We start from the raw sequence: 22,272 nt of genomic DNA on the forward strand, positions 1-22,272 counted from the left end.
GGTTCTTTTTGTATATTGTTAGATTTGGTTATTTAGAATTTTTACATTTATATTCATGAATCATATTGGCTTATTTTCCTTTCATATGTTGAGCTTTTCAGATTTGGGTAGCAAGGTTGTTCTGGCTCATGAAAACAGTTTGGAGTGTATTACCTCTTTCTCTATTCTCTGGAAACATGTTTATAATATTAGAATTGGTTCTTCGTCTGATAGAATTCACTGATGCAACCATCTGGGCCTAGAATTTTCTGTAAAATTTTTTTTTAATGTTTATTTATTTTTGAGAAAGAGACAGAGCGTGAATTGGGGAAAGGCAGAGAGAGGGAGACACGGAATCCGAAGCAGGCTCCAGGCTCTGAGCTGTCAGCACAGAGCCCGATATGGTGCTCGAACTCATGAACTGTGAGATCATGACCTGAGCCGAAGTTGGGCGCTTAACCGACTGAGCCACCTAGGTACCCCTAAGGCCTAGAATTTTCTATACATATATATATATTTGACCAGTGATTCCATTTCTTTAACAGTCATACAGCTTTTACGGCCTTCTATTTTTTAAAAAATTTTTAAATTTTATTAATTTATTTATTTTTAAAATTTACATCCAAATTAGTTAGCATATAGTGCAACAATGATTTCAGGAGTAGATTCCTTTGTGCTCCTTACCAATTTAGCCCATCCGCCCTCTGACACCCCCTCCTGTAACCCTCTGTTTATTCTCCATATTTATGAGTCTCTTATGTTTTGTACTCCTCCCTGTTTTATATTATTTTTGTTTCCCTTCCCTTCCCTTATGTTCATCTGTTTTGTCTCTTAAAGTCCTCATCTGAGTGAAGTCATATGATATTGTCTTTCTCTGACTGACTAATTTCATTTAGCATAATACCCTCCAGTTGCGTCCATGTAGTTGCAAGTGGCAAAATTTCATTCTTTTTGATTGCTGAGTAATACTTCGTTGTATATATATACCACATCTTCTTTATCCATTCATCCATCGATGGACATTTGGGCTCTTTCCATACTTTGGCTATTGTTGATAGTGCTGCTCTAAACATGGGGGTGCATGTGTCCCTTCGAAACAGCACACCTGTATCCCTTGGATAAATACCTAGTAGTGCCATTGCTGGGTCGTAGAGTAGTTCTATTTTTAATTTTTTGAGGAACCTCCATACTGTTTTCCAGAGGGGCTGCACCAGCTTGCATTCCCGCCAACAATGCAAAAGAGATTCTCTTTCTCCACATCTCGCCAACATCTGTTGTTGCCTGAGTTGTTAATGTTAGCTATTCTGACAGGTTTGAGGTGGTATCTCATTGTGGTTTTGATTTGTATTTCCCTGATGATGAGTGAACTTGAGCATTTTTTCATGTGTTGGCCATCTGGATGTCTTCTTTGGAGAAGTGTCTATTCATGTCTTTTGCTCATTTCTTTACTGGACTACTTGTTTTTTGGGTGTTGAGTTGGATAAGTTCTTTGTAGATTTTGGATACTGACCCTTTATCTGATATGTCATTTGCAAATATGTTCTCCCATCTGTCAGTGGCCTTCTCGTTTTGCTGATTGTTTCCTTCGCTGTGCAGAAGCTTTTGATTTTGATGAGGTCCCAGTGGTTCATTTTTGCTTTTGTTTCCCTTGCCTTCTGACACTTGTTGAGTAAGAAGTTACTGTGGCCAAGATCGAAGAGATTTTTGCCTGCTTGTTTCTCTAGGATTTTGATGGCTTCCTATCTTATGTTTAGGTCTTTCATTCATTTTGAGTTTAGTTTTGTGTCTGGTGTAAGAAAGTGGTCCAGGTTCATTTTTCTGCATGTCGCTGTCCAGTTTTCCCAGCACTGCTTGTTAAAGAGACTGTCTTTATTCCATTGGATATTCTTTCCTGCTTTGTCAAAGATTAGTTGGCCATAGGTTTGTGGGTCCATTTCTGGGTTCTCTATTCTGTTCCGTTGATCTGAGCATCTGTTCTTGTGCCATATTTTTTTCTTGAGTTACTTTAGATTCATTCTGTTTTTCTAGGAATTAGTTCATTTCCTCTGAGTTATCAAATATATTGGTATAAAGTTATTCACAGTATCTAAATTTGTAAATTGTTTACTTTGTAATAAGGTGTAATTTACATGTGGTGAAGTGCCCATATCTTAGATGTACAGTTCAGTCAATTTTGACAAATGCACATGTTCGTCTAATCCATACTCATTTGAAGGTCACAGACTATTTGTGTGAGTTTAGAGAGCTCTCCAGTGTCCCTTCCCACTCCTTGACCCAAACAACCCTGTTCTGATTCTGTCACCGTAGACTAGTTTTGCCTAGCCTAGATGTCACAGAAATGGGACTATATGGTATGTACTCCTCGTATTCATCCATGTTGTTGTTTCTTCTCATTGTATGATTATGTGAATATAAAATTACGGGTGTGCCAGTTTGTTCATTTTCCTGTGGATGGACACCTAGGCTGCTTGCAGTTTGGGGTATTGGGGTAAAACTGCTGCGAAGATTTCTTGTGTAAGGTCTTGTGGACGTATATCATCATATCTCACGGGTAAATACCTACAAGTGTAATTAATCGGCCACGGGATAGTTTCTATGTTTAACTTTTTGAGAAACTGCCAAACAGCTTCTAAATGAATGAATCACTTTATATCTCCACCAGCTATGTGTGTGAGTCTCGGTTGTCTCATGTCCTCAACGTTCGGGCTTATCCGGCTTTTTCGTTTTAGCCATTCTGGTGCGTGTGTGGTGGTGTCTTCTCATGGTTCTAATTTGCGTCTTCCTGGTGACTAATGATGTTGAGCAACTTTTCATATGCCCACGGGCCATTTATATTTTTTCCGTTATGAAGTATCTGCTCGAGTCTTTGGTCCATTTTTTAAAAAAAATTTTTAATGTTTATGTTTGAGAGATAGGGAGACACAGAATCTGAAGCAGGCTCCAGGCTCTGAGCTGTCGGCACAGAACCTGACGTGGGGCTCAAACCCACAAACTGTGAGATCATGACCTGAGCTGAAGTCGATGCCTAACTGACTGAACCACCCAGGCACCCCAAGTCTTTGGTCCATTTTGTTGTTGTTGTTGTTACTTGAATTTTTATTCTTGAATTGAAGGAGTTTTGTATGTACCTTGGATACACTCAGTTTTCAGGTAGATGTATTATGAATATTTTCTTCCCATCTGTGACTTTCCTATTTATTTTTTTACAGTATCTTTTGATGAGCAGTAGTTTTAAAGTTTTTATGGAGTCCAGTTCATCAGTGTTTTGCGTTATGGTTAATGCCTTCCGTGTGCTCTCAGAAATCCCTAAAGGTCATGAAACAATTCTCCTACATTTTCTTCTTGCAGCTTTTATGTTCAAGTCTGTAATACACCTTGAATTTTTGTTTATAGTATGAAGTGGGAATATGGGTTCTTTTTCTTCCATATGGGTTTCCAGTACCATTTGTTGAGAAGACTTCCCTTTTTCCCCTGAGTTGCTCTGGTGCCTTTATTGAAATCATCTGACCATTTAACTGTGGATCTGTTTCTGCACCCTTCATCCCATTGATCATTTGTCTGCTTTCACCACATTGTTTTGAGTATTGAAGCTTTATAACAAATTTTAGAACAGGTAGAGTAAGTCCTCCAGCTTTGTTTAGGTCCTTTACAGTTCTGCATCACTTTTAAAAACAGCTTGTCAATTTCTACCAGAAAAAAATCCTGCTGGGACTTTGATTGGGATTATATTGATTATATAGATCAGTTTGGAATAACTGACCATCTTAACAGTATTGAGTTTTCCAGTGTGTGAACTTCATAGGTCTTTCCATTTATTTATGTACTCTGTAGTTTCTCTTGGCAATATTTTATTATTTTGCTCTAGAGGTCTTTCATGTAGTTTGCTAAATTTATCCCTAAAGATTTCACGTTTTTAAGCTTTTATAAAATGGTATTTAAAATTTTTAAATTCATAGCATTTAGTTGGTAGCACATACAAATGCGAGTGATTTTTGCACATTGGCCTTATTATAGATTCTTGGGCTTAATGTCCACATATAAAGCCAGTTTTGTTCTTCTTTTCAATCTACTTGCTTTTTCTTTTTCTTGCCTTGTTGCACTTGCTAAGTCCTGCAGGACAACATTGAATAGAAACTGAGGGTAAATATCTTTATCTTGCTACAAGGTGAAGCATTCAGTCTTTCATCATTGCTAGGATGTAAGCTGTAGATTTTATTTTATTTTTTTACCAATGCCTTCTTTCAGGTCGGGGAAGTTTTCTTTTTTTTTTTAATCTTCTGAGGATTAAATTAAAATCCTCAAAAGGTGTTAAATTTTGTCAAATTCCTTTCCCATATGTATTGGTTAATGATTAAATTATTTTCTCCATTAATTGGCTAATATGATTAATAACATTGATTTTTGCATGTTGAACCAAATTTTCTTTTGGGGGACAAACTCCACTTGGTTATGATCAATTATCCTTTTTCTATATCGCTGTATTTTATTTGCCGACATTTTTTTTTAGGATTCTGCATCTATGTTCGTGAGTATCAGCTTATAATTTTATTTTAATATCCTTGTTTGATTTCTGTATCAGTCGTTTATGCTGGTCTCATAAAAAGGAGTTAGGAAGTGTTCCCTCTTCTTTTTTTGGGGAAAAGTTTGTATATTTAGTATTATTTTTTACTGAAGTTTTGAGAGACGTTACCAGCGAAGTCATTTGGGTCTTGAGTTAATTTATGGGAAGTTTACAAATGGTGGATCTAGTTTCTCTAACGAGTGTAGGGTATGTTTGTCTGCTAGGGTTGCCGTAAGATAACATGGCAAGGGAAATTGAGTTTCTTAACATCTTTGGAGGCTGTGAGTCAGATCAAGGGGTCAGCAGGTTTGGTTTCTTCTGAGGCCTCTCTCCGTGGCCTGCAGATGGCACCTTCTCCCTGTGTCCTCAGGTGGTTGCCCCATAGTCTGTGTCTTCTGTCTCCCAATCCTGTGTTTTTATAAGGACACCAGTCATATTGGATTAGGGCCCCCCACCCCAACGGCCTCATTTTGCCTTAATTCTTTAATCGCCCTGTCTTCAAACACATTACATTCTGAGGCACTGGAGGTTAAGATAAAACACGTGAATTTGTGGGGGGCGGGGGCGGGGACATAAGTTAGCACATGACATAGAGTTACTTAGATTTGCATGTGTGTGAGTTGGTTGAACAGTATTTCAAGGAATCTATTTCATCTAAACTGAGGAAATGATTTTGGCACAGCGTGTTCATAACATTCTACTATCTTTTTAATGTCTGAAAGATCTCTAGTGATGTTCCAAACCTCTCTCATTCCTGATATTGACAATTTGTGGTTTTGATCTGGCTCTAAATATAGGTTTTGTTAGCAATTGGTCGTGACTCTTGTACGAGGAAAATGGGCTTGGATAAGATTGGTGTCAAAATCAACAAGAAGTGAGTACACATGGGATCATTGCACTGTGGCTGCACAAAGCAAAATGTTTCTACAGACCACCTCTTGGAAATTCCCATTTAGTTATTAAGATGCAAAGTGTTAATGCTTTAAGTTTATTTCACAGTAAGTATCGTGCAAGTATTTGTTTGTTTGTTTACCATTTTATTTATTTTTTTTAATTTACATCCAAGTTAGTTAGCATTTAGTGCCACAATGATTTCAGGAGTAGATTCCTTAATGCCTCTTCCCCATTTAGCCCATCCCCCCTCCCACAACCCCTCCAGTAACCCTGTTTGTTCTCCATATTTAAGAGTCTCTGGTGTTTTGTCCTGCTCCCCGTTTTTATATTACTTTTGCTTCCCTTCCCTTATGTTCATCTGTTTTGTATCTTAAAGTCCTCATCTGAGTGAAGTCATATAATATTTGTCTTTCTCTGACTAATTTCACTTAGCATAATACCTTCTAGTTCCATCCACGTAGTTGCAAATGGCAAGATTTAATTCTTTTTGTTTGCCGGGTAATACTCCATTGCATATATATACACCACATCTTTATCCATTCATCCATCGATGGACATTTGGGCTCTTTCCATATTTTGGCTATTGTTGATAGTGTCCAGCTCTTTATTAGTATCAGTTTTTTTCATTAATCAGTAATTCTTTATTGTATGTCTTAAAGAGCTGATACATTAAACAGTGATCTTAAAAAATAAATTGTGGAAATGTATTCATCCACTGTTTGATTTAGAGTGAATTTTTATGTCGTTGGTCAAGCAAGGAGAAAAACTTCAAAGCTCTAAGTGGGACTTGGGGGAAATCTGGAGATATCCTTGGCATCTAGAAAATGAGCGTGGTTTCACCAACCCAAAAGGTGGCTTTTTTGGAGCTGCAGAAACTCTTATGATTTTAGCCATTGGTGTTATAGACATTGATGCCTGAGGTGCATCACTTCTTGGAGGCAGGTCTTTACACTACGTGTTTAGTCATTTTCTCTTGGAAGAGTTAGTGGTAGTCATGCAGCAGTACGGAGTGAGCCATAATGTATTTTGTTTCCTTCCCAAAATCTGCAAGGACTGGCAAAATACCAGTAAACGATGTGGAACAGACCAATGTGCCCTACGTGTATGCTGTTGGGGATATTCTGGAGGGTAAACTTGAGCTCACACCCGTTGCCATACAGGCAGGCAAGCTGCTGGCTCGAAGACTTTTTGGGGGCTCTTTGGAAAAGGTGAGTTTCCTGCTGTCTTTTTTGAGATGATATCTAAATCAAAATTGCGATTAAAAGAATCAACACTTGTGTGCTTGTTTTGCAAGTAAAGGGTTCCTCACAGATAAATTAGTATTTACTAATGATTTTCAACAAATATTGTTTGAGTGCCTGCCGTGTGCAAGATGGCAAGATGTGCAAGATGCTGGGTGATATACGAAGGATTGGCATGGATCCAGTGCCAAAGGGCTTCCCAGGCGGGTGGGGGATTATGAGTAAGGTAAGACAAGGGGCAGTTAGTTGTGACTGATTGGACTGATAAAGGTGTCCCAGGTGGATGGCTGCTGGCCCTGACTTCAGTGCCTGCTGGTGTGTGAACCTGGTCAGGTTGTTTCAAGTCTCTGTGCCTCAGTTTCGCCTCTGCCAAGTGTGACGGAGATGATTCCTACCATGTCCTGCACCTTTCATTGCATTCGATCAAAGATGTGGTACTGGCTTTGCAGGATGAGTAATTAAAAACTGAGGAAGCACAGGACTGTTCTGGTAAGTAGATAATGCAGAGGCAAGCACAGAGCTCAGCAGGGCTTGGTTTGCTCCAGGACTGTGAGCAGTCTGTTAGAGTTCCCAACTGGACACGTCGTGCCCCATTCCATGAGAGCACTCTGGACATGTGCAAGTGTTGGCGGAGGAAGGGCATGGGTGGGGGTGAGGAATGCTAAATGTTCTGTTCCACACGAGGAACTGTCCCTTCCACAATACCTACAGCATTCCAGGAGTGCCTGGGTGGCTCGGTTAAGCATCTGACTTCGGCTCAGGTCATGATCTCGCGGTCTGTGAGTTTGAGTCCCGCATTGGGCTCTGTGCTGACAGCTTGGAGCCTGGAGGCTGCTTCAGATTCTTTGTCTCTCTCTGCCCCTCCCCCGCTCACCCTCTAGCTCTCTCTCAAAAATAAACATTAAAAAAATTTATAAAAAAAAAAAATCTCGTGCCACAGTAATGAATTGGAAAGGCCTTCTCTATGCGGTGGGGACTGTTGAGACCTTTATTCCCTCTATCTTTTTGTTTAGAAAGATGTTAAACCACAGGAAGAATAGTAACAATCACCCATATTACCCTTTCTTCCAGATCCCCCCATTATTAATATTTTGCCATCTTGGCTCTCTCTCCTTCTCTGAATATGTATGTGTACATGCGTGTACTTTGTTTTTCCAGAGCTTTTTGAGGTAAGTGGCAGGCATCAGTGACCTTTGGCACCTGTATACTTCAACACACATCTTCTGAGAACAAGGATATTTACTTCCACAACCACAGTTCTCTTATTCTATCTGAGAAATTCAACAAAAATGAAACACTGTTCAGATTTCCTCAGATGTCCATCACATGTGTGCATGTGCACGTGTTTGCTTACCGTGGCACACTCAACTCTTCTGACTCTTAAAGCTCTTTTAGACTGGCGTCGTCCCCCTGCCTTTAATTGTCTGCTTGTTTTGTTTTTCATGACTTTGATTCTTGATGAATTCAGACTGCTTTCCTTGTAGTGTCTCTATTCTGAATTTCTCTGATGGTTTTGCATGATTCAGTTCAGGTGAAGCGTTCTGAGCACACATGCTTTGTAAAGGATGCTGTGTTCTGCTTTTTTATCGCGCCAGATGCCTCGTGAGGTCACGAATGAAGACCTTGAACGTATACATGGAGGCATTGCTAGGATGTGGGTCTGCAGGTGGGGCCTGGGATGCTGAACATACATTGTCACAGTGCAGTTAGCATTTCGGGGTGTATGGAGGCAGAGTAGTTGCCTAATGCTCCAAGAAGTCAATCCAGGTGGCTTTGAGGAGCAGTGTGGTTAGGATATGAAGAAAAAGTGAGCATTAAGGTACAGGACCAAAAGGAAGGCTACAGGCAAGGCAAGACGAAGTCCAATTCAGTTGGAGGAGATGGTCTAAGATGTGGAAAAAGTGTTTCAGATGAAAGGAAGGAACATTGAGGAATTTCTTCTTCATTATCCTTAATTGTTAGGACACCAGAGACAAAAAGCATCCATTGAGAATAAGCCTCCCCTGTAAGCCGTGGGACACGGGGTCAGTTGCTGGTCAATACAGCCGGCCCTTGAACATCAAGGGTTTGAACTGTGTGGGTCCACTTACAGTGGAGTCTTTTCAGTAAACACAGGACAGTGCTATAGATGTATTTTCTTTTCCTTATGATTTTCTCAACAACATTTTCTTTTCTCTAGCTTACCGTATTGCGAGAATGCAATATCCGATACGTATAACGTAATAACGTGTATTAGTCGACTGTTTGTGTTATTGGTAAGGCTTCCCAGTCAACAGTAGGCTATTCGTAGCTAACTTTTTCGGGGCGGGGTGGGATCAAAAGCCATAGATGGGTTTTTGACTGCATGGAGGTTCAGCACCCCAACCTCCACATTATTCACGGTGCAACTGCAAATGAATCAATGAATATCTGAGGGCCTGAGAGAAGTCCGGAAAGACGAAGGCAGTCCCTGTGGTTATGTGATTTTTCTCTAGCCGTGTGGAAGAAAAGAAAAATCCTGGGCTTACCCATGATTTGTAGGTTAGCAAAACTGAAGTTGTATTAGAGCACATAACTCAAAGAGTCTAGGCCCACGTATACCGTCCACCTCACCGATAGAGGGATACCTGGTGGCGTGTTGATTGGTTTTTGTCTTGGGTAATGAGAAATAGAGACTCACTCACGTGACGCAAACTGAGGGGGTTTCTTACAAGGATCCTGTAAATTAGTAAGTTGCAATGCACAGTGACTCTGAATAAGCGGCATTCTGGGACCAGGCTGCACTGTGTTTGGAGCTAGAACTGGGTCTGGAGTCACGGCTGCTCTGGGGGTGCTCTGCTTCACAGGGTGCTCTTCCATTAGCCCAACTTGGCTACGGCTCCACTGCCGCCAGGGGATTCTTTCTTTGCTTCGAGCTCATCTTCCTGCAAAAGAAAGAATTTGATTAACGTAGCTTATCTTTTTCTACATAGGTTTCTGGCCAGCTTATGCCTTGGCTTTCTTTGTCACCCTTGACCTAATCACCAACAACCTGTTGGCAAGGTTGGGGGGCCACGTAGTGCTATGGGCAGTGTCGCCCCTTGAGGGGCTATGGATGGACGGGCCTAGAGACCTCTATCTCTGGTTGTACCCTCTATCGTTTCTGTGCTGCTGCACCCTTTCTCTCCATGCAAGGTTTTTACGACACTTCTGCCAGTGTGTTCCTGTTCTCCTCCAGCTGTCACAAAGACATCCTCTTCCAGACAGAGATGCCACCTGCACTCACACTCACTTTCCCACAGGCAGGTGCACAGAGCTGCTGGGAGATGCGTGTAGGGCTCAGGGTCTGCAGTCTCCCTGTGATGTCCACTCACACCCTGCCTTAGTCTCATAAGGGCTCTCTGGGGGCTCTGCCAGAACCACAGGACCTATGAGATCCCGGTCCCCACGTTATCCCCCCCACTGTACATACACCATCTCCCCTTGATGGGTCCAGGGCAGTCACCCCCTCCAACACTGTCGAACTGCTTCTTTGTAGTTATGTAAACGGCCAAGGGTGGTCTCAGCTCCCACCGAGATAGTGTGATTCTCGGTTGCCTGGTAAAGGTATTCTGGGGGAGCGGGGTCTGGAATCCCGGGGATGGAAAGAAGACATTTTAGAGAGTCTCTGGAGGCACTCCACCCCTACTGCTCTGTTTCAGAAACGGAAGTCGGGTGTGGGCTCTGGGAGAGCTGGTCTCTGCCCTGGAGTTGGGCTTGCCCCATCCTTTTGGGTAACTTCGAATGCGCCGACGCAGTGATAGGGTAAAATGAGTCACATTGAACCGGACTTCCTTGTTCTCCTTCTGTAGATGTATGTAATGTAGATGTTTGCTGTGAAAAGTGTCCCAAAATAAGCAGATGTAATTTGTTTATCTTTCAGTGTGATTACATTAATGTTCCGACTACAGTGTTTACTCCTTTGGAATACGGCTGCTGTGGATTATCTGAAGAGAAAGCTATTGAAGTGTATAAAAAAGAGAATCTCGAAGTAAGATTGTGTTTTAATTTACTGTTTACTTTTTTAGAAGTTCTCTTTCTGTCAACTGACTTTGCTGTTGCTTTTTGTTTTGCACATTACCGTAACGGTTGTATTGTAGGAAATCATATTCCTGTTTTAGGAAAATTAGGAATTCAGTAATTTAACTCTCCTTGTCTAACTAATAATAATACAGCTGGGGAAAGGGAGACATACAACGTATGCATTAGGACTTAGGGTCACAAGTGACAAATGTCTATTGGAGTAAGCTTATACGAGGAAGCACAAGTTACTATAAAACTTTTAGGAATGCGGGAGGGGATCAAGGCCTCAGGAAGAGCTAAGAACCAGGAACTGCAACTCGCGTGCATGCGGTTCATTTTTCTGCTTTTTGCACACGGACTGTATTTGCCCCTGGTATGCACATAGCAGCCAAAACATGGCCTTTCTTCGACAGACGAGTTTATCCCATAGTGCTGGTCTTAGGAGGAATCGACTGACTCACTGTTTCTCAGTCTCAATTCCAAATTATGGGAGATGACATCTGATGGGTCCGAATTGGGTCAACCGTGCACCCACTTCCATTCCACATGGCGGTAACCAGGCTCGTGTCACATCCACACGGCTCTGGGAGCCTGCATTGTTTATGGCCTCCGGTGGGCGGGGGGTGGGGGGGGAGTAGGGGGTGGGAGGTGGGACAGTTCCCAGGGTTGTCAGCCTGTTGTGGGCTGTGGGCTGTCAGATTCCCAAAAAGATGTCCTCCATACACGTTTATTTCCACCTCCCTGTCACCCCTGCCCCATCCAATCATAACAAGCTTCTAAGTAAATATTTTCTTATGTTGTATTTTGATGAACAGGTTGAATGGGTTTTTTTCGGCACACCCTTCCAACATAGGGGGGATAGGGAGGAGTAAAAAGAGCAGGAAGATGATTAGTACTTGATGTTTTCAGCAAAAGAGAATTGAAATATCGTTCTTCTCCCTTGAAGGCACCTCAGTTACTGGGAATTCCTTTAAGTGACAGCACTAGTTAAGGGGCCTTATATACATTTCTCGTATACATGATTAAAACTTTATAATGTTGGGGCCCCTGGGTGGCTCAGTCGGTTAAGTGTCTGACTCAGCTCAAGTCTTAATCTCAGGGTCGTGAGTTCAGGCCCCACGTTGGGCCCCGCACTGGGATTGAAGACTACTTAAAACTACATATGTACTTTATAATGTTATTTTAGATGGTTGTTTTCAATGAGAAGCAGACGTTTTAGAGGATAGTATTTGATCAGCGTTTGTAATTCCTTGTAGGAACAGGTCATTTATTTTCTGCAGTGGTGAACTTTGACTTGAGTTTTGGAACCGTGTGAACAGTTACGGGTTTAACGCTTAGTTCAAAACATTTGAAGTTAATGAGAAATTAAGATAGAAAGACAGGCACATGAGAGGAAGAACATAGAAGGTTATATGCCAGACAGAGGAATGTCTTTATAGGAAAAGAGTTCCCTGGGTTTCTGGGATTATGTCAGGACCTTTTTCCTAAGGTCACTGCAGATCAGCTAACCTTTTCTTTCTTTCTTTCTCTCTTTCTCTCTTTCTTATTTATTTATTTATTTATTTATTATTTTTTAAATTTACTAATCAGTAATTTGGTCTATTATTTTTTTTAAATTCCTGTTGTGAAGAGACTTGGGGAAGCCTCTCAAAAACACATAGATAATATTTTTTCAAAGTGAGGATATCGACGTGGGAAGAAAAAAGAATAGGATGGTGTTAGAAGAAAAAGGAATGTTAGAAATTATATTTAATATAAAAAAAAACCCTCAAATTTGTTAGTTTGCAGAATTCATGCCATGAAGTCCCATAGACTTGCTTTGGAATTAACCTAAAAATCTACCTCTGCGTTTCCTGCCACCTGACTGGGGGAGGGAGAATTGAGGGAGATTTCTCAAGTTTTCACAAAACGGGCTTTGAGATATGGTGAACAATCGCCTGAAAGTATCCCCTTCGTAAATATAATTATGGGTTTTATAGAGCTGTTTCTTATTAGAGCCAGAAACGCAATCCCATGGCATAATGCCACAGCACAGTATATTAAAAAAGTAATTCCTGAAGAGGCCAAAATATGGCTGTGTTGATGTGCTGCTCTCTGGTAAAATACAAAATTTTTAAGTGTCTAGAACCAAGGTTTTAACCTGTTTCAATATGAATTCCTTTGGGAGTCTATTAAAATCCTTGGTTCCCAGGGAAGACTCCCTCTACATGCTGATGTACCTGAGAGCCATCCTTAAGGCTTCCTTGTTGGTCACCATCAATAGTTTACCAGGAAGTGCTGTCAGTTTTGCTCCTAGAGTATGTCTTGTGTGTTCCTGCTTCTTTATATCCGTGCCCTCCCCAGCCTATGTCAGTCCACCATCATCTCCTGTTCTTCCTGCGTTCAGCTCACTCTTAGTCCACACCAAACTGGTCATCACACATCAACCAGAAGAGCTTTTAAAAATATAGATCAGGGGCGCCTGGGTGGCTCAGTCGGTTAAGCATCTGACTTCGGCTCAGGTCATGATCTCGCGGTCCGTAAGTTCGAGCCCCTCGTCGGGCTCTGTGCTGACAGCTCAGAGCCTGGATCCTCTTTCAGATTCTGTGTCTCCCTTTCTCTCTGGCCCTCCCCTGTTCATGCTCTGTCTCTCTCTGTCTCAAAAATAAATAAATATTAAAAAATATATATATATATATATATATATATATATATATATATATAAATAAATCAGTTATGCCCTTTCCCAGCGTAAGGCTTTTTGATGATTTCCCGGTGTTCAGAAAATACTATCTGAACTCATCACTGTTTGTAAGAAGAGGCATCATGTAATCAGGCCATTCGCGTTGCTGTCTGTCCTGCTTATAATGGTCCAGTCACACTGGTCTACGGTTTGTTCTAAAAACTCACCATATTTATGGCACAATCTGTAGGCTTCTAGTTCCCCTTGCTTATTACTATGATATGGAAAAGGTGAGGCTAAGCACCCCTGCCAACACTAGGGAAATTATTACCTAAAGGAGACAGATAAAAAGAAACTGTATGTTTTTCCCCCAGTGCAGTGATTCCATTCCTGATACTGCCACTTAGGAGAAGAGATAGAAATGAGAAAGAAAGAGATATCGGGGTTTCTCCTGGGTGAAACAGCCCACTCTCTTCCTACTGAATACGTGTTACGTGGAATGAGGGAGCGGGGGAGTAAGATCTATACTGACTGTTAAGGTCATGTTGACCATCAAAACCACTCTATCGGCCAAAGCATAAGAGACTGTTAAAAACTGAGAACAAACTGAGGGTTGATGGGGGGTGGGAGGGAGGGGAGGGTGGGTGATGGGTATTGAGGAGGGCACCTTTTCGGATGAGCACTGGGTGTTGTATGGAAACCAATTTGACAATAAATTTCATATATTGAAAAAACAAACAAACAAACAAACAAAAACCACTCTATCGGGGCACCTGGGTGGCTTGGTCGGTTAAGCGTCCGACTTCGGCTCAGGTCATGATCTCACAGTCCCTGAGTTCGAGCCCCGCGTCGGGCTCTGTGCTGACCGCTCAGAGCCTGGAGCCTGTTTCAGATTCTGTGTCTCCCTCTCTCTCTGCCCCTCCCATGTTCATCCTCTGTCTCTCTCTGTCTCAAAAATAAATAAACGTTAAAAAAAAAAAAGAAGAAGAAAAAAAAAAACCACTCTATCGCTGAGCTACCAAATACCTTGGAACCAAAAGAAGCAGATGACTGAGAATAAAGTTCATCACATAGGAAGGGTTGAGATACGGATGATAGATATGCATAAACAAGGATGAGCCAACGTAAATATAATTCACACCTTGCAGTGGAAAATCCGACAAGTGGTCCAGAAGTGGTATTCGGAAATGTGACAGAAGAAAGCATCCTAATATTAAAGAATGACTGAATTTGAAGATTGAAATGACATACCATTTTCTAGGAGAAACTGATGTAGCACGATTGACACAAACATGTTCTAGGTAAGCTAGTCATTCACAAGGCCAATGAACCAACCTGGCCCCAGGCTTTTTTATAAGGACATTCAGTGCCAAAGACAATAGAGTGATGTGGAGGGAAAGGGATCTGCCTTTAAAAATAATCTCTCAAGGATAGGGGGATAGTAAAGGAGAGAAACAGCAAGGAGATTTTGGGGGAAAAAGGAGATAGATGAGTGGTAAAAAAAAAAAAAGGTTATAAACAGGTATTGGGAAAGTCAAAAAACAACTTCACTTCTCATCAGAGTCATCAAGCCTCAAAAATTAGGAATGCCATGTAGTTCTGGGAGGGACTTGGAGGGGCCAGCTGACATCATCAGAAAGCCCATTTAAGAAAGAGTGAGGCTCTCACCTCCCTGACACTCTACAGAGCACTTTCCACACACTGGTGAATACCTGGACGGTTATTTTCTGGAGATAGATAAAACCAAATCCTCTTGACTGGGGGCACTGGGATCAAATGAAGATGTGGGCGTTATCCCAGCACAGTCCTGAAATGAGCAAATACAGTTCCTCCCACTGAGCTCCCGGAACTCTGGCAACCACCTGTCACCCTTGTCCGACCAGAGGTTGGTAGAGTCTGATTTCTCCAGGGACTCTGACAAGCCCATTGAGAATGACCTGAAGATACTGAATAAAGGTCCCCAAATAAACTTCCCTGTTAGATAATTGGACAGTAAAGTTCAGATTCAGTTTGCTGTAAACATGAGCTCAAAGCTTTCAAACTTTGAAAAATATCTTTAATTGAGGCATAATTTACTTAAAGAAAAATGAAGATTTATTGTGCGTGTGTACAGTTTTATGAGTTCAAACAGTTGAAACCGTCATTAGAATCAAGATAAAACACAGTTCTATCACCCCCAAAGTCAAACATCTTTTTAATTCCCAGCATTTAATATGAGCAATCAAAGGTTATCAAACTTGCAAGAAACAGACTGTACCTATGCACAGGAATAATGTATTAATTACACTCATGAACAGAGACTAGGACATCTTTCAGAAGTAACATTAAGAGAACCAACAGACACCTGTTGTAAATGCAAGAGATGATAGCAGAAATTTAAAAAACTCAATTGGATGGGCATTTATCCCAAAGGAATGCAGTCTTAACATGTATACGTGAATTTTGTAGCAGCTTTATTCATAATAGCTCCAAGTTGGGAAAAAAACAAATATTCTTCAGCAGATGAATGGTTAGACAAAAGGCGGTACATCCATACCAGGGACTACTACCCAACGATAAAGATGGATGGACAACAGTGATGTTATGGAAAATGGCAAAGCAGGAATCCATCCCTTCACTGGGACAACATCTGAACTGGTGGGAAATGGTTGAAGGAATTCTTTTGGAACCCTCAAGCCTAGTTGTGTACTTTCAGTGCCCAGAGGAGAACTTGAGGACGAGGCTACGGATCTGTGGTGGGTTTCTGTGTTTTCCTAATGGCTGACATCCCACAGAGCCAGCACCATGGTGGGTAGCTGCTGGGTTGGTGGCCTCTGTGCCTGGTGCAGCTGGCTGGTGCCAGAGTGGGCAGTAAGGACCTTGTCCTCCAGAAATTGGGGCGGTGTTTTGACTGCTGATCCTTGCTTCTGATGGCTGAGGGTTCGGCACCAACCTCCACAAGCTGAAGTGGCTTCCCTGCTGCAGTGGGACTTCAAGAGAGAATACTCCCTTCTCCCCCCCCCCCCCCCCACCTCCTTTTTGGGAGTCAGACATTTAAGGACATCTTTATCAGGTCCCTGGCTGACCTCCGAGACAGTGGAACAGAAACCACAACAATGAACATATAGTATGCAAAAACAGTTTGGAAAAGTCATATGTGGATAACTCTAGCCCTCAACAAGCAAGAAACCCTAGCCATCTCTGAGGTGTGGAAATATATAATTTCCAGGTACCATATTCTAATACTCAGAATGTCCAGGCTTAAGGGAAAAAACACAGCATATATTCGTTTGCCAGGACTACCATAACAAAGTACCACAAATTGGGGTTTAAACCACAAAATTCTATTGACTCACAGTTCTAGAGGTTAGAAGTCCACCATCAAGATGTTGACAGGGTTGTTTCCATTTGATTTCTGTGAGGGAGAATCTGTTCCATCCCTCTTTCCTAGTTTTGGCGTTTTGCTGGCAGTCTTTGTCATTCCTTGGCTTGTAGATCTTACCTTTCCTTGGGATTCCCATTTGTGTGTGAGATTATCTAAAACTTTCCTTTTTTACAAGGACACCAGTCACAGTGGATTATGGGAACCACCCTACTCTAGAATGACCTCATCTTAACTAATTACACATACATTGACCCTATTTGATCACATACTAAGATACCGTGGGCTAGGACTTCAACTTATGAATTTTTTGGAGGACACAGTTTAACTAGTAACAACCTACCAAAGGGGGGAAAAAAAAAACAGAAAAGGAAAAAAGAGTTTGACAGAAACTGTTCCAGAAGAAGCCCAGACTTTCGAATTATTAGTCAAAGACATTAAATTGACTATTAAATCAATGTTAAATATATTCAGTGAGCTAAAGGAAACTGTGGACAAATAACTAAAGGAAATCAGGAGAACAGTGTCTGAACAAAATATCATTCCAGAGATAGAAATTATGAAAAAGAACCAAGAAGAAATCCTGGAGATGAAAAGTACAATAACTGAATTGAAATACTCGCTCGAAGGGTTCAGCAGCATATATGTAAGTATGCAGAAGAAAGCATCAATGAACTTGAAAATAAGACCATTGAAATTACAGTCTGCACAGCAGAAAGAAAAAGGAATGGAGAAAAATGACGAAATCCCAAGAGATGAGTGGGACAGCATGAAGCATGCTAGCCTATGCCTTAAAAGACTCCCAGTAGGAGACGGGAGAGAATAAGAGGCAGAAGAAATATTTGAGGAAGTAATGGGCAAAACTTCCCAGATTTGATGAAATAGTCAACCTACACAACCAAGCAGGGTAATCTCAGAGATCCATGCTGACAACTACAATCAAATTGTTCGAACCCTAAGAAAAAGAGCGAGTTTTAAAAGCAGCCAGAGGGAAGCAACTCATCATATGAAAAGGTCTTTCACAGGGTAAACGGCTGATTTTTCATAACAACGGAGGCTGGAAGACAGTGGGGTGAAATAGTTAAAGTCCAGAAAGAAAACTATCATCCAAGACTTCTGTATCTGGCAAATCTGTCCTTCAGAAATGAAGGATATATATTTTTTTATAAAATTTTTTTTCTTACATTTATTTATTTTTGAGAGAGAGCATAGGCAGGGGAGGGGCAGAGAGAGAGGGAGACACAGAATCCGAAGCAGGCTCCAGGCTCTGAGCTGTTAGCACAGAGCCCGACGCGGGGCTCGAACTCACAAACCGCGAGATCATGACCTGAGCCGAAGTCGGACGCTTAGCTGACTGAGCCACTCAGGCGCCCCAGGATATATATATTTTTTAATTTATTTATTTATTTTGAGAGAGAGAGAGATAGTGCAAGCAGGGGAGGGGCAGAGAGAGAGAGGGAGACAGGATCCACAGCAGGCTCCGCAACATTAGAGCAGAGCACAATGCGGGGCTTGAACTCCCAAACCGTGAGATCATGACCTGAGCTGAAATCAAGAGTCGGCGCTTCACTGACTGAGCCACCCAGGCGCCCCCAGAAATGAAGGATATTAGGATATTTTCAGAAAAATAAAAACTGAGTAAATTTACTAGGAGACCTGCCCTAAAGAAATGCTGTAAAGACTCCTTCAGACAGAAATGAAAGGACACTAGAAGCTATCGTAAAAGTCAAAGAACACTAGTAAAGATAACTTCTTAGGTGCGTAACCTGTGTTACTGCACTTTTGGTTTGGTTTGTAACTTCTCTCTTTTGGCTGTGTGATTTAAAAGGAAAATATAGGAAATATAATTATAAATCCAAGTTAATGAGCATGCATTGTATAAAATGTGTCCTGTGACAGTTAAGAATATAAAAGGTGGGGGGGATGGAGGTATATGGAAGCAGAATGTTTGCATACTATTGCAACTAAGTAGGTATTATTCCAACAAGATTATTATAAATGTCAGGTGTTAATTGTAATTCCCAAGGTAACTACTATGATAATAACTTTAAATATACCAAAAAGGAAAGAATAAGGCAGTCAAAATGGTGCACTACAAAAAATAAACTAAGTACAAAAAAGGCAAGAGTAGAGGAATTAAGGAGTGAAAGGCGTGAAAACCATATAAGACCTACAGCAGATATACACAAAACTAAATTCTCCTTTATCAGTAATCATGTTAAAAGTAAATGGATGAAGGTGTGCTATTAAAAGACAGTTTGTCAGATTTGACTTAAAAAATGGGATCTAGGGGCGTGTGGGTGGCTCAGTGGGTTGAGCGTCTGACATCAGCTCAAGTCATGATCTCACAGTTCTGGAGTTTGAGCCCCACATCAGTTTCATGGCTGAAAGCTCAGAGCCTGCTTTGGGTCCTCTATCCCCCTCTCTGCCCCTCCCCCGCTTACTATCTCTCTCTCTCTCTCTCTCTCTCTCTCTTTCTCTCTCTCTCTCTCTCTCTCTCTCAAAAAAATAAAACATTAAAAAAATAGGATCTCTATATGTTGTTTAAAGAGACTTTCTGTGGATATAAAGATATAGATTGAAAGTTAAGGATAGAAAAAGATATTCTATGCAAATAATAACAAAAAGTGAGCTTTATTATTATTATTATTATTATTATCAGACAAAATATAATTTAAATTAAAAAGGTTACAATTGAGGGGCACTGGGTAGCTCAGTCAGTTAAGCATCAGACTTCGACTCAGGTCATGATCTCACAGTTCGTGGGTTCGAGCCCTGTGTGGGGCTCTGTGCTAACAGCTCAGAGCCTGGAGCCTGCTTCACATTCTGTGTCTCCCTCGCTCTCTGTCCCTCCCCCATTTACACTCTGTCTCTCTCCCTCAAAACTAAAATAAAACATTAGAAAAAGAAAAAGTTTACAGTAGAGAAAGGATTTATATATTGATTTAAAAACTCAATACAGTAGGGGCGCTTGGGTGGCTCAGTTGGTTAAGCATCTGACTTCAGCCTAGGTCATGATCTCACTGTTCCTGAGTTCGACCCCTGCATCAGGCTCTGTGCTGACAGCTCAGAGCTGGGAGCCTGTTTCAGATTCTGTGTCTCCCTCTTTCTGTCCCTCCCTCTTTCTGTCCCTCCCCCACTCATGCTCTCTCTCTCAAAAATAAATAAATATTAAAAGAAAACTTTTTTTAATTCAATACAGCGGGGCTCCTGGGTAGCTCAGTCGGTTAAGCGTCCCGACTTTGGCTCAGGTCATGATCTCATGGTTTGTGAGTTTGAGCCCCACATCAGGCTCTGTGCTGACAGCTCAGAGCCTGGAGCCTGTGGTATAATGTGTCTCCCTCTCTCTCTGACCCTCCTGCACTCACACTCTCTTTCATTCTCTCTCTCAAAAATAAACATTAAAACATTTTTAAAAATTTAATACAGCTAAAATATGTAACAGGTATAAACATATACAGCCCAAAAATATATGAAAACAAAATTGTCAGAAAGATAAATAGATATTTCTACAGTAATAGCTGGAGACTTTAAAATACCCTTTCTTCAATAATGGACCAGACAACCAGACAGGGGAAGGAAGTGGGTACTTGAACACCTATAAACCAATGAGACCTAACATACGTTAGGACACCCCACCCAACAACAGCAGAATACACATTCTTCTCAACTGCAAATGAAACTTCTCCAGGATAAAGCAGCTGTTAGAGCAGAAGACAAGTCTTAATAAATTGTAAGATTAGAGTCGTACAAAGTGTCTCTTCTCATCACAGTAATGAAACTAAAAATCAGTAACAGAAGGAAAACTATGAAAAAAGGTCAACAGAAATGACAAACTTAGTAGATTGGCTAGGAAAAAAGAAGACTTGAATATCTGAAATCATAAATGAAAGTGAGAATATTCTTACTTTACAGAAATTATCCTTTTTAATTATAGAAGAATACTGTGAACAATTTTATACCAGCAAATTGGATACCTAGAGAAACTGTTCCATTCCTAGATACACTGTATAAACAGGAAAAGCTAAGTCATGAGGAAAAAGAAAGCAACTAGGAAGGTGACGGATCAATGGCGAATCAAAAAACCTCTCAACAAACAAAATCCCAGAACCAGATTGCTTTGCTGGTGAATTCTACCAAACATTTAAAGAAGAATAATTTTCTAACTTTACATGAGGCCACCAGTACCCTTCCACCATGGGCATTTCCACTACAAAAAAGCATAGATAAGGGATGCCTGGGTGGCTCAGTCAGTTAAATGTCCATCTCTTGATTTTAGCTCAGGTCGTGATCACACAGTTCATGAGTTTGAGCCCCTCATCAGGTTCTGTGTGGCAGCCTGGAGTATGCTTGGGATTCTCTCTCTCCTCTCTCTGTCTGCCCCTTCCCTCATTCATGCTGTCTCTCTCTCTTTTTCTCTCTCAAAATAAATAAATGTTAAAAAAAAAAATTACAGATAAAATTCTTTATGAATATTAATGCAAAAATCCTCAAAATTCTAGCAAATCAAACAGCATATTAAAAGGACTGTGTCAAAACTAGGTAGTATTTATTCCCAGAATGCAAGGATGGTTTGGGGTCCCTGGGTGGCTCAGTTGGTTAAGTGCCCGATTCTTGGTTTTGGCTCAGGTTGTGATCTCGTGGTTCATGGGTTTGAGCCCTGCATTGGATTCTGTGCTGACAGTGCGGAGCCTGCTTGGGATTCTCTCTCCCTCTTGCTCTGCCCCTCTCCTGCTCATGCCTGTTCTCTCTCTCTCTCTCAAAGTGAATAAACACTTTTTAAAATTTTAAAAAAAGAATGCAAGAATGGTTTAACATGTGAAAGTCAGTCAGTACCCTACTAATAGAAAGAAGAGAAAACACGATCATCTTGATGAAAAAAAAAAAGCACTTGACAAAATTTAACACTCATGATAAAAAAAACAAAGTAGGAATTAGGAGTTTCATTAACATGATAAAGGCTATATATGAAAGACCAATTTTTATTTTCTTGGTTCTGGAGGCTAGAAATCTGACACCAAGGTGTCCACAGAGTTGGTTTTGTCTGTGGGCCATGAGGGAAGAATATTCCAGACCCCCCTCCTTGGTTTGTACATGGCTGTCTTTTCCTGGTGTGTTCACATCATCTTCCCTCTGAGTGTCCGTGTCCTAATTTCCTGTTCTTGTAAGGACATAGTTATACTGGATTAGGGCCACCCTAATGACCTCACTTTACCTCTTTAAAGACCCTATCCAAATGTGGTTACATTCTGGAGCATTAGGAGTTAGGATGTCAAAATACAGCTTTGTTTTGAGGGTGTGACTTAATTTCCGCCCATAACAGAACTAAATGAATTTAATTGAGCAAAGTTGCAGGGCATGAAAACACAGAAAAATCAGTTGTATTGCTGTGTACTTAAGATGAGCTATCCAAAAGGGAAGTTTAAAAACCATTGCAGTAGGGGCGCCTGGGTGGCTCAGTCGGTTTAGCATCCAACTTCGGCTCAGGTCATGATCTCACAGTTTGTGGGTTTGAGCCCCGCGTCGGGCTCTGTGCTGACAGCTCAGAGCCTGG

General features: G+C 41.1%; 1 protein-coding gene across 2 annotated transcripts in view; it reads left to right on the plus strand.

The window, feature by feature from the left end:
- TXNRD3 (thioredoxin reductase 3) overlaps nucleotides 1-22,272 on the plus strand; it is a 62,716-nt gene that overhangs the window by 30,614 nt on the left and 9,830 nt on the right. The window contains exons 11-14 of one of the 2 annotated variants that reach the window (XM_019430992.2): nucleotides 5,338-5,414; nucleotides 6,486-6,642; nucleotides 10,556-10,663; nucleotides 12,286-12,413. In XM_019430992.2, coding sequence (XP_019286537.2) covers nucleotides 5,338-5,414; nucleotides 6,486-6,642; nucleotides 10,556-10,663; nucleotides 12,286-12,288 — 345 coding nt within the window. In that variant the 3' untranslated portion in view covers nucleotides 12,289-12,413. Of the gene's footprint in view, nucleotides 1-5,337; nucleotides 5,415-6,485; nucleotides 6,643-10,555; nucleotides 10,664-12,285; nucleotides 12,414-22,272 lie in introns of those variants that run through there. The other variant, XM_019430991.2, reaches the window with a different exon arrangement.

Source organism: Panthera pardus, unplaced genomic scaffold (genome assembly GCF_024362965.1).
Source record: "Panthera pardus isolate Hobbes unplaced genomic scaffold, ASM2436296v1 HiC_scaffold_8, whole genome shotgun sequence".
In the NCBI taxonomy this organism is placed as follows: Eukaryota; Metazoa; Chordata; class Mammalia; order Carnivora; family Felidae; genus Panthera; species Panthera pardus.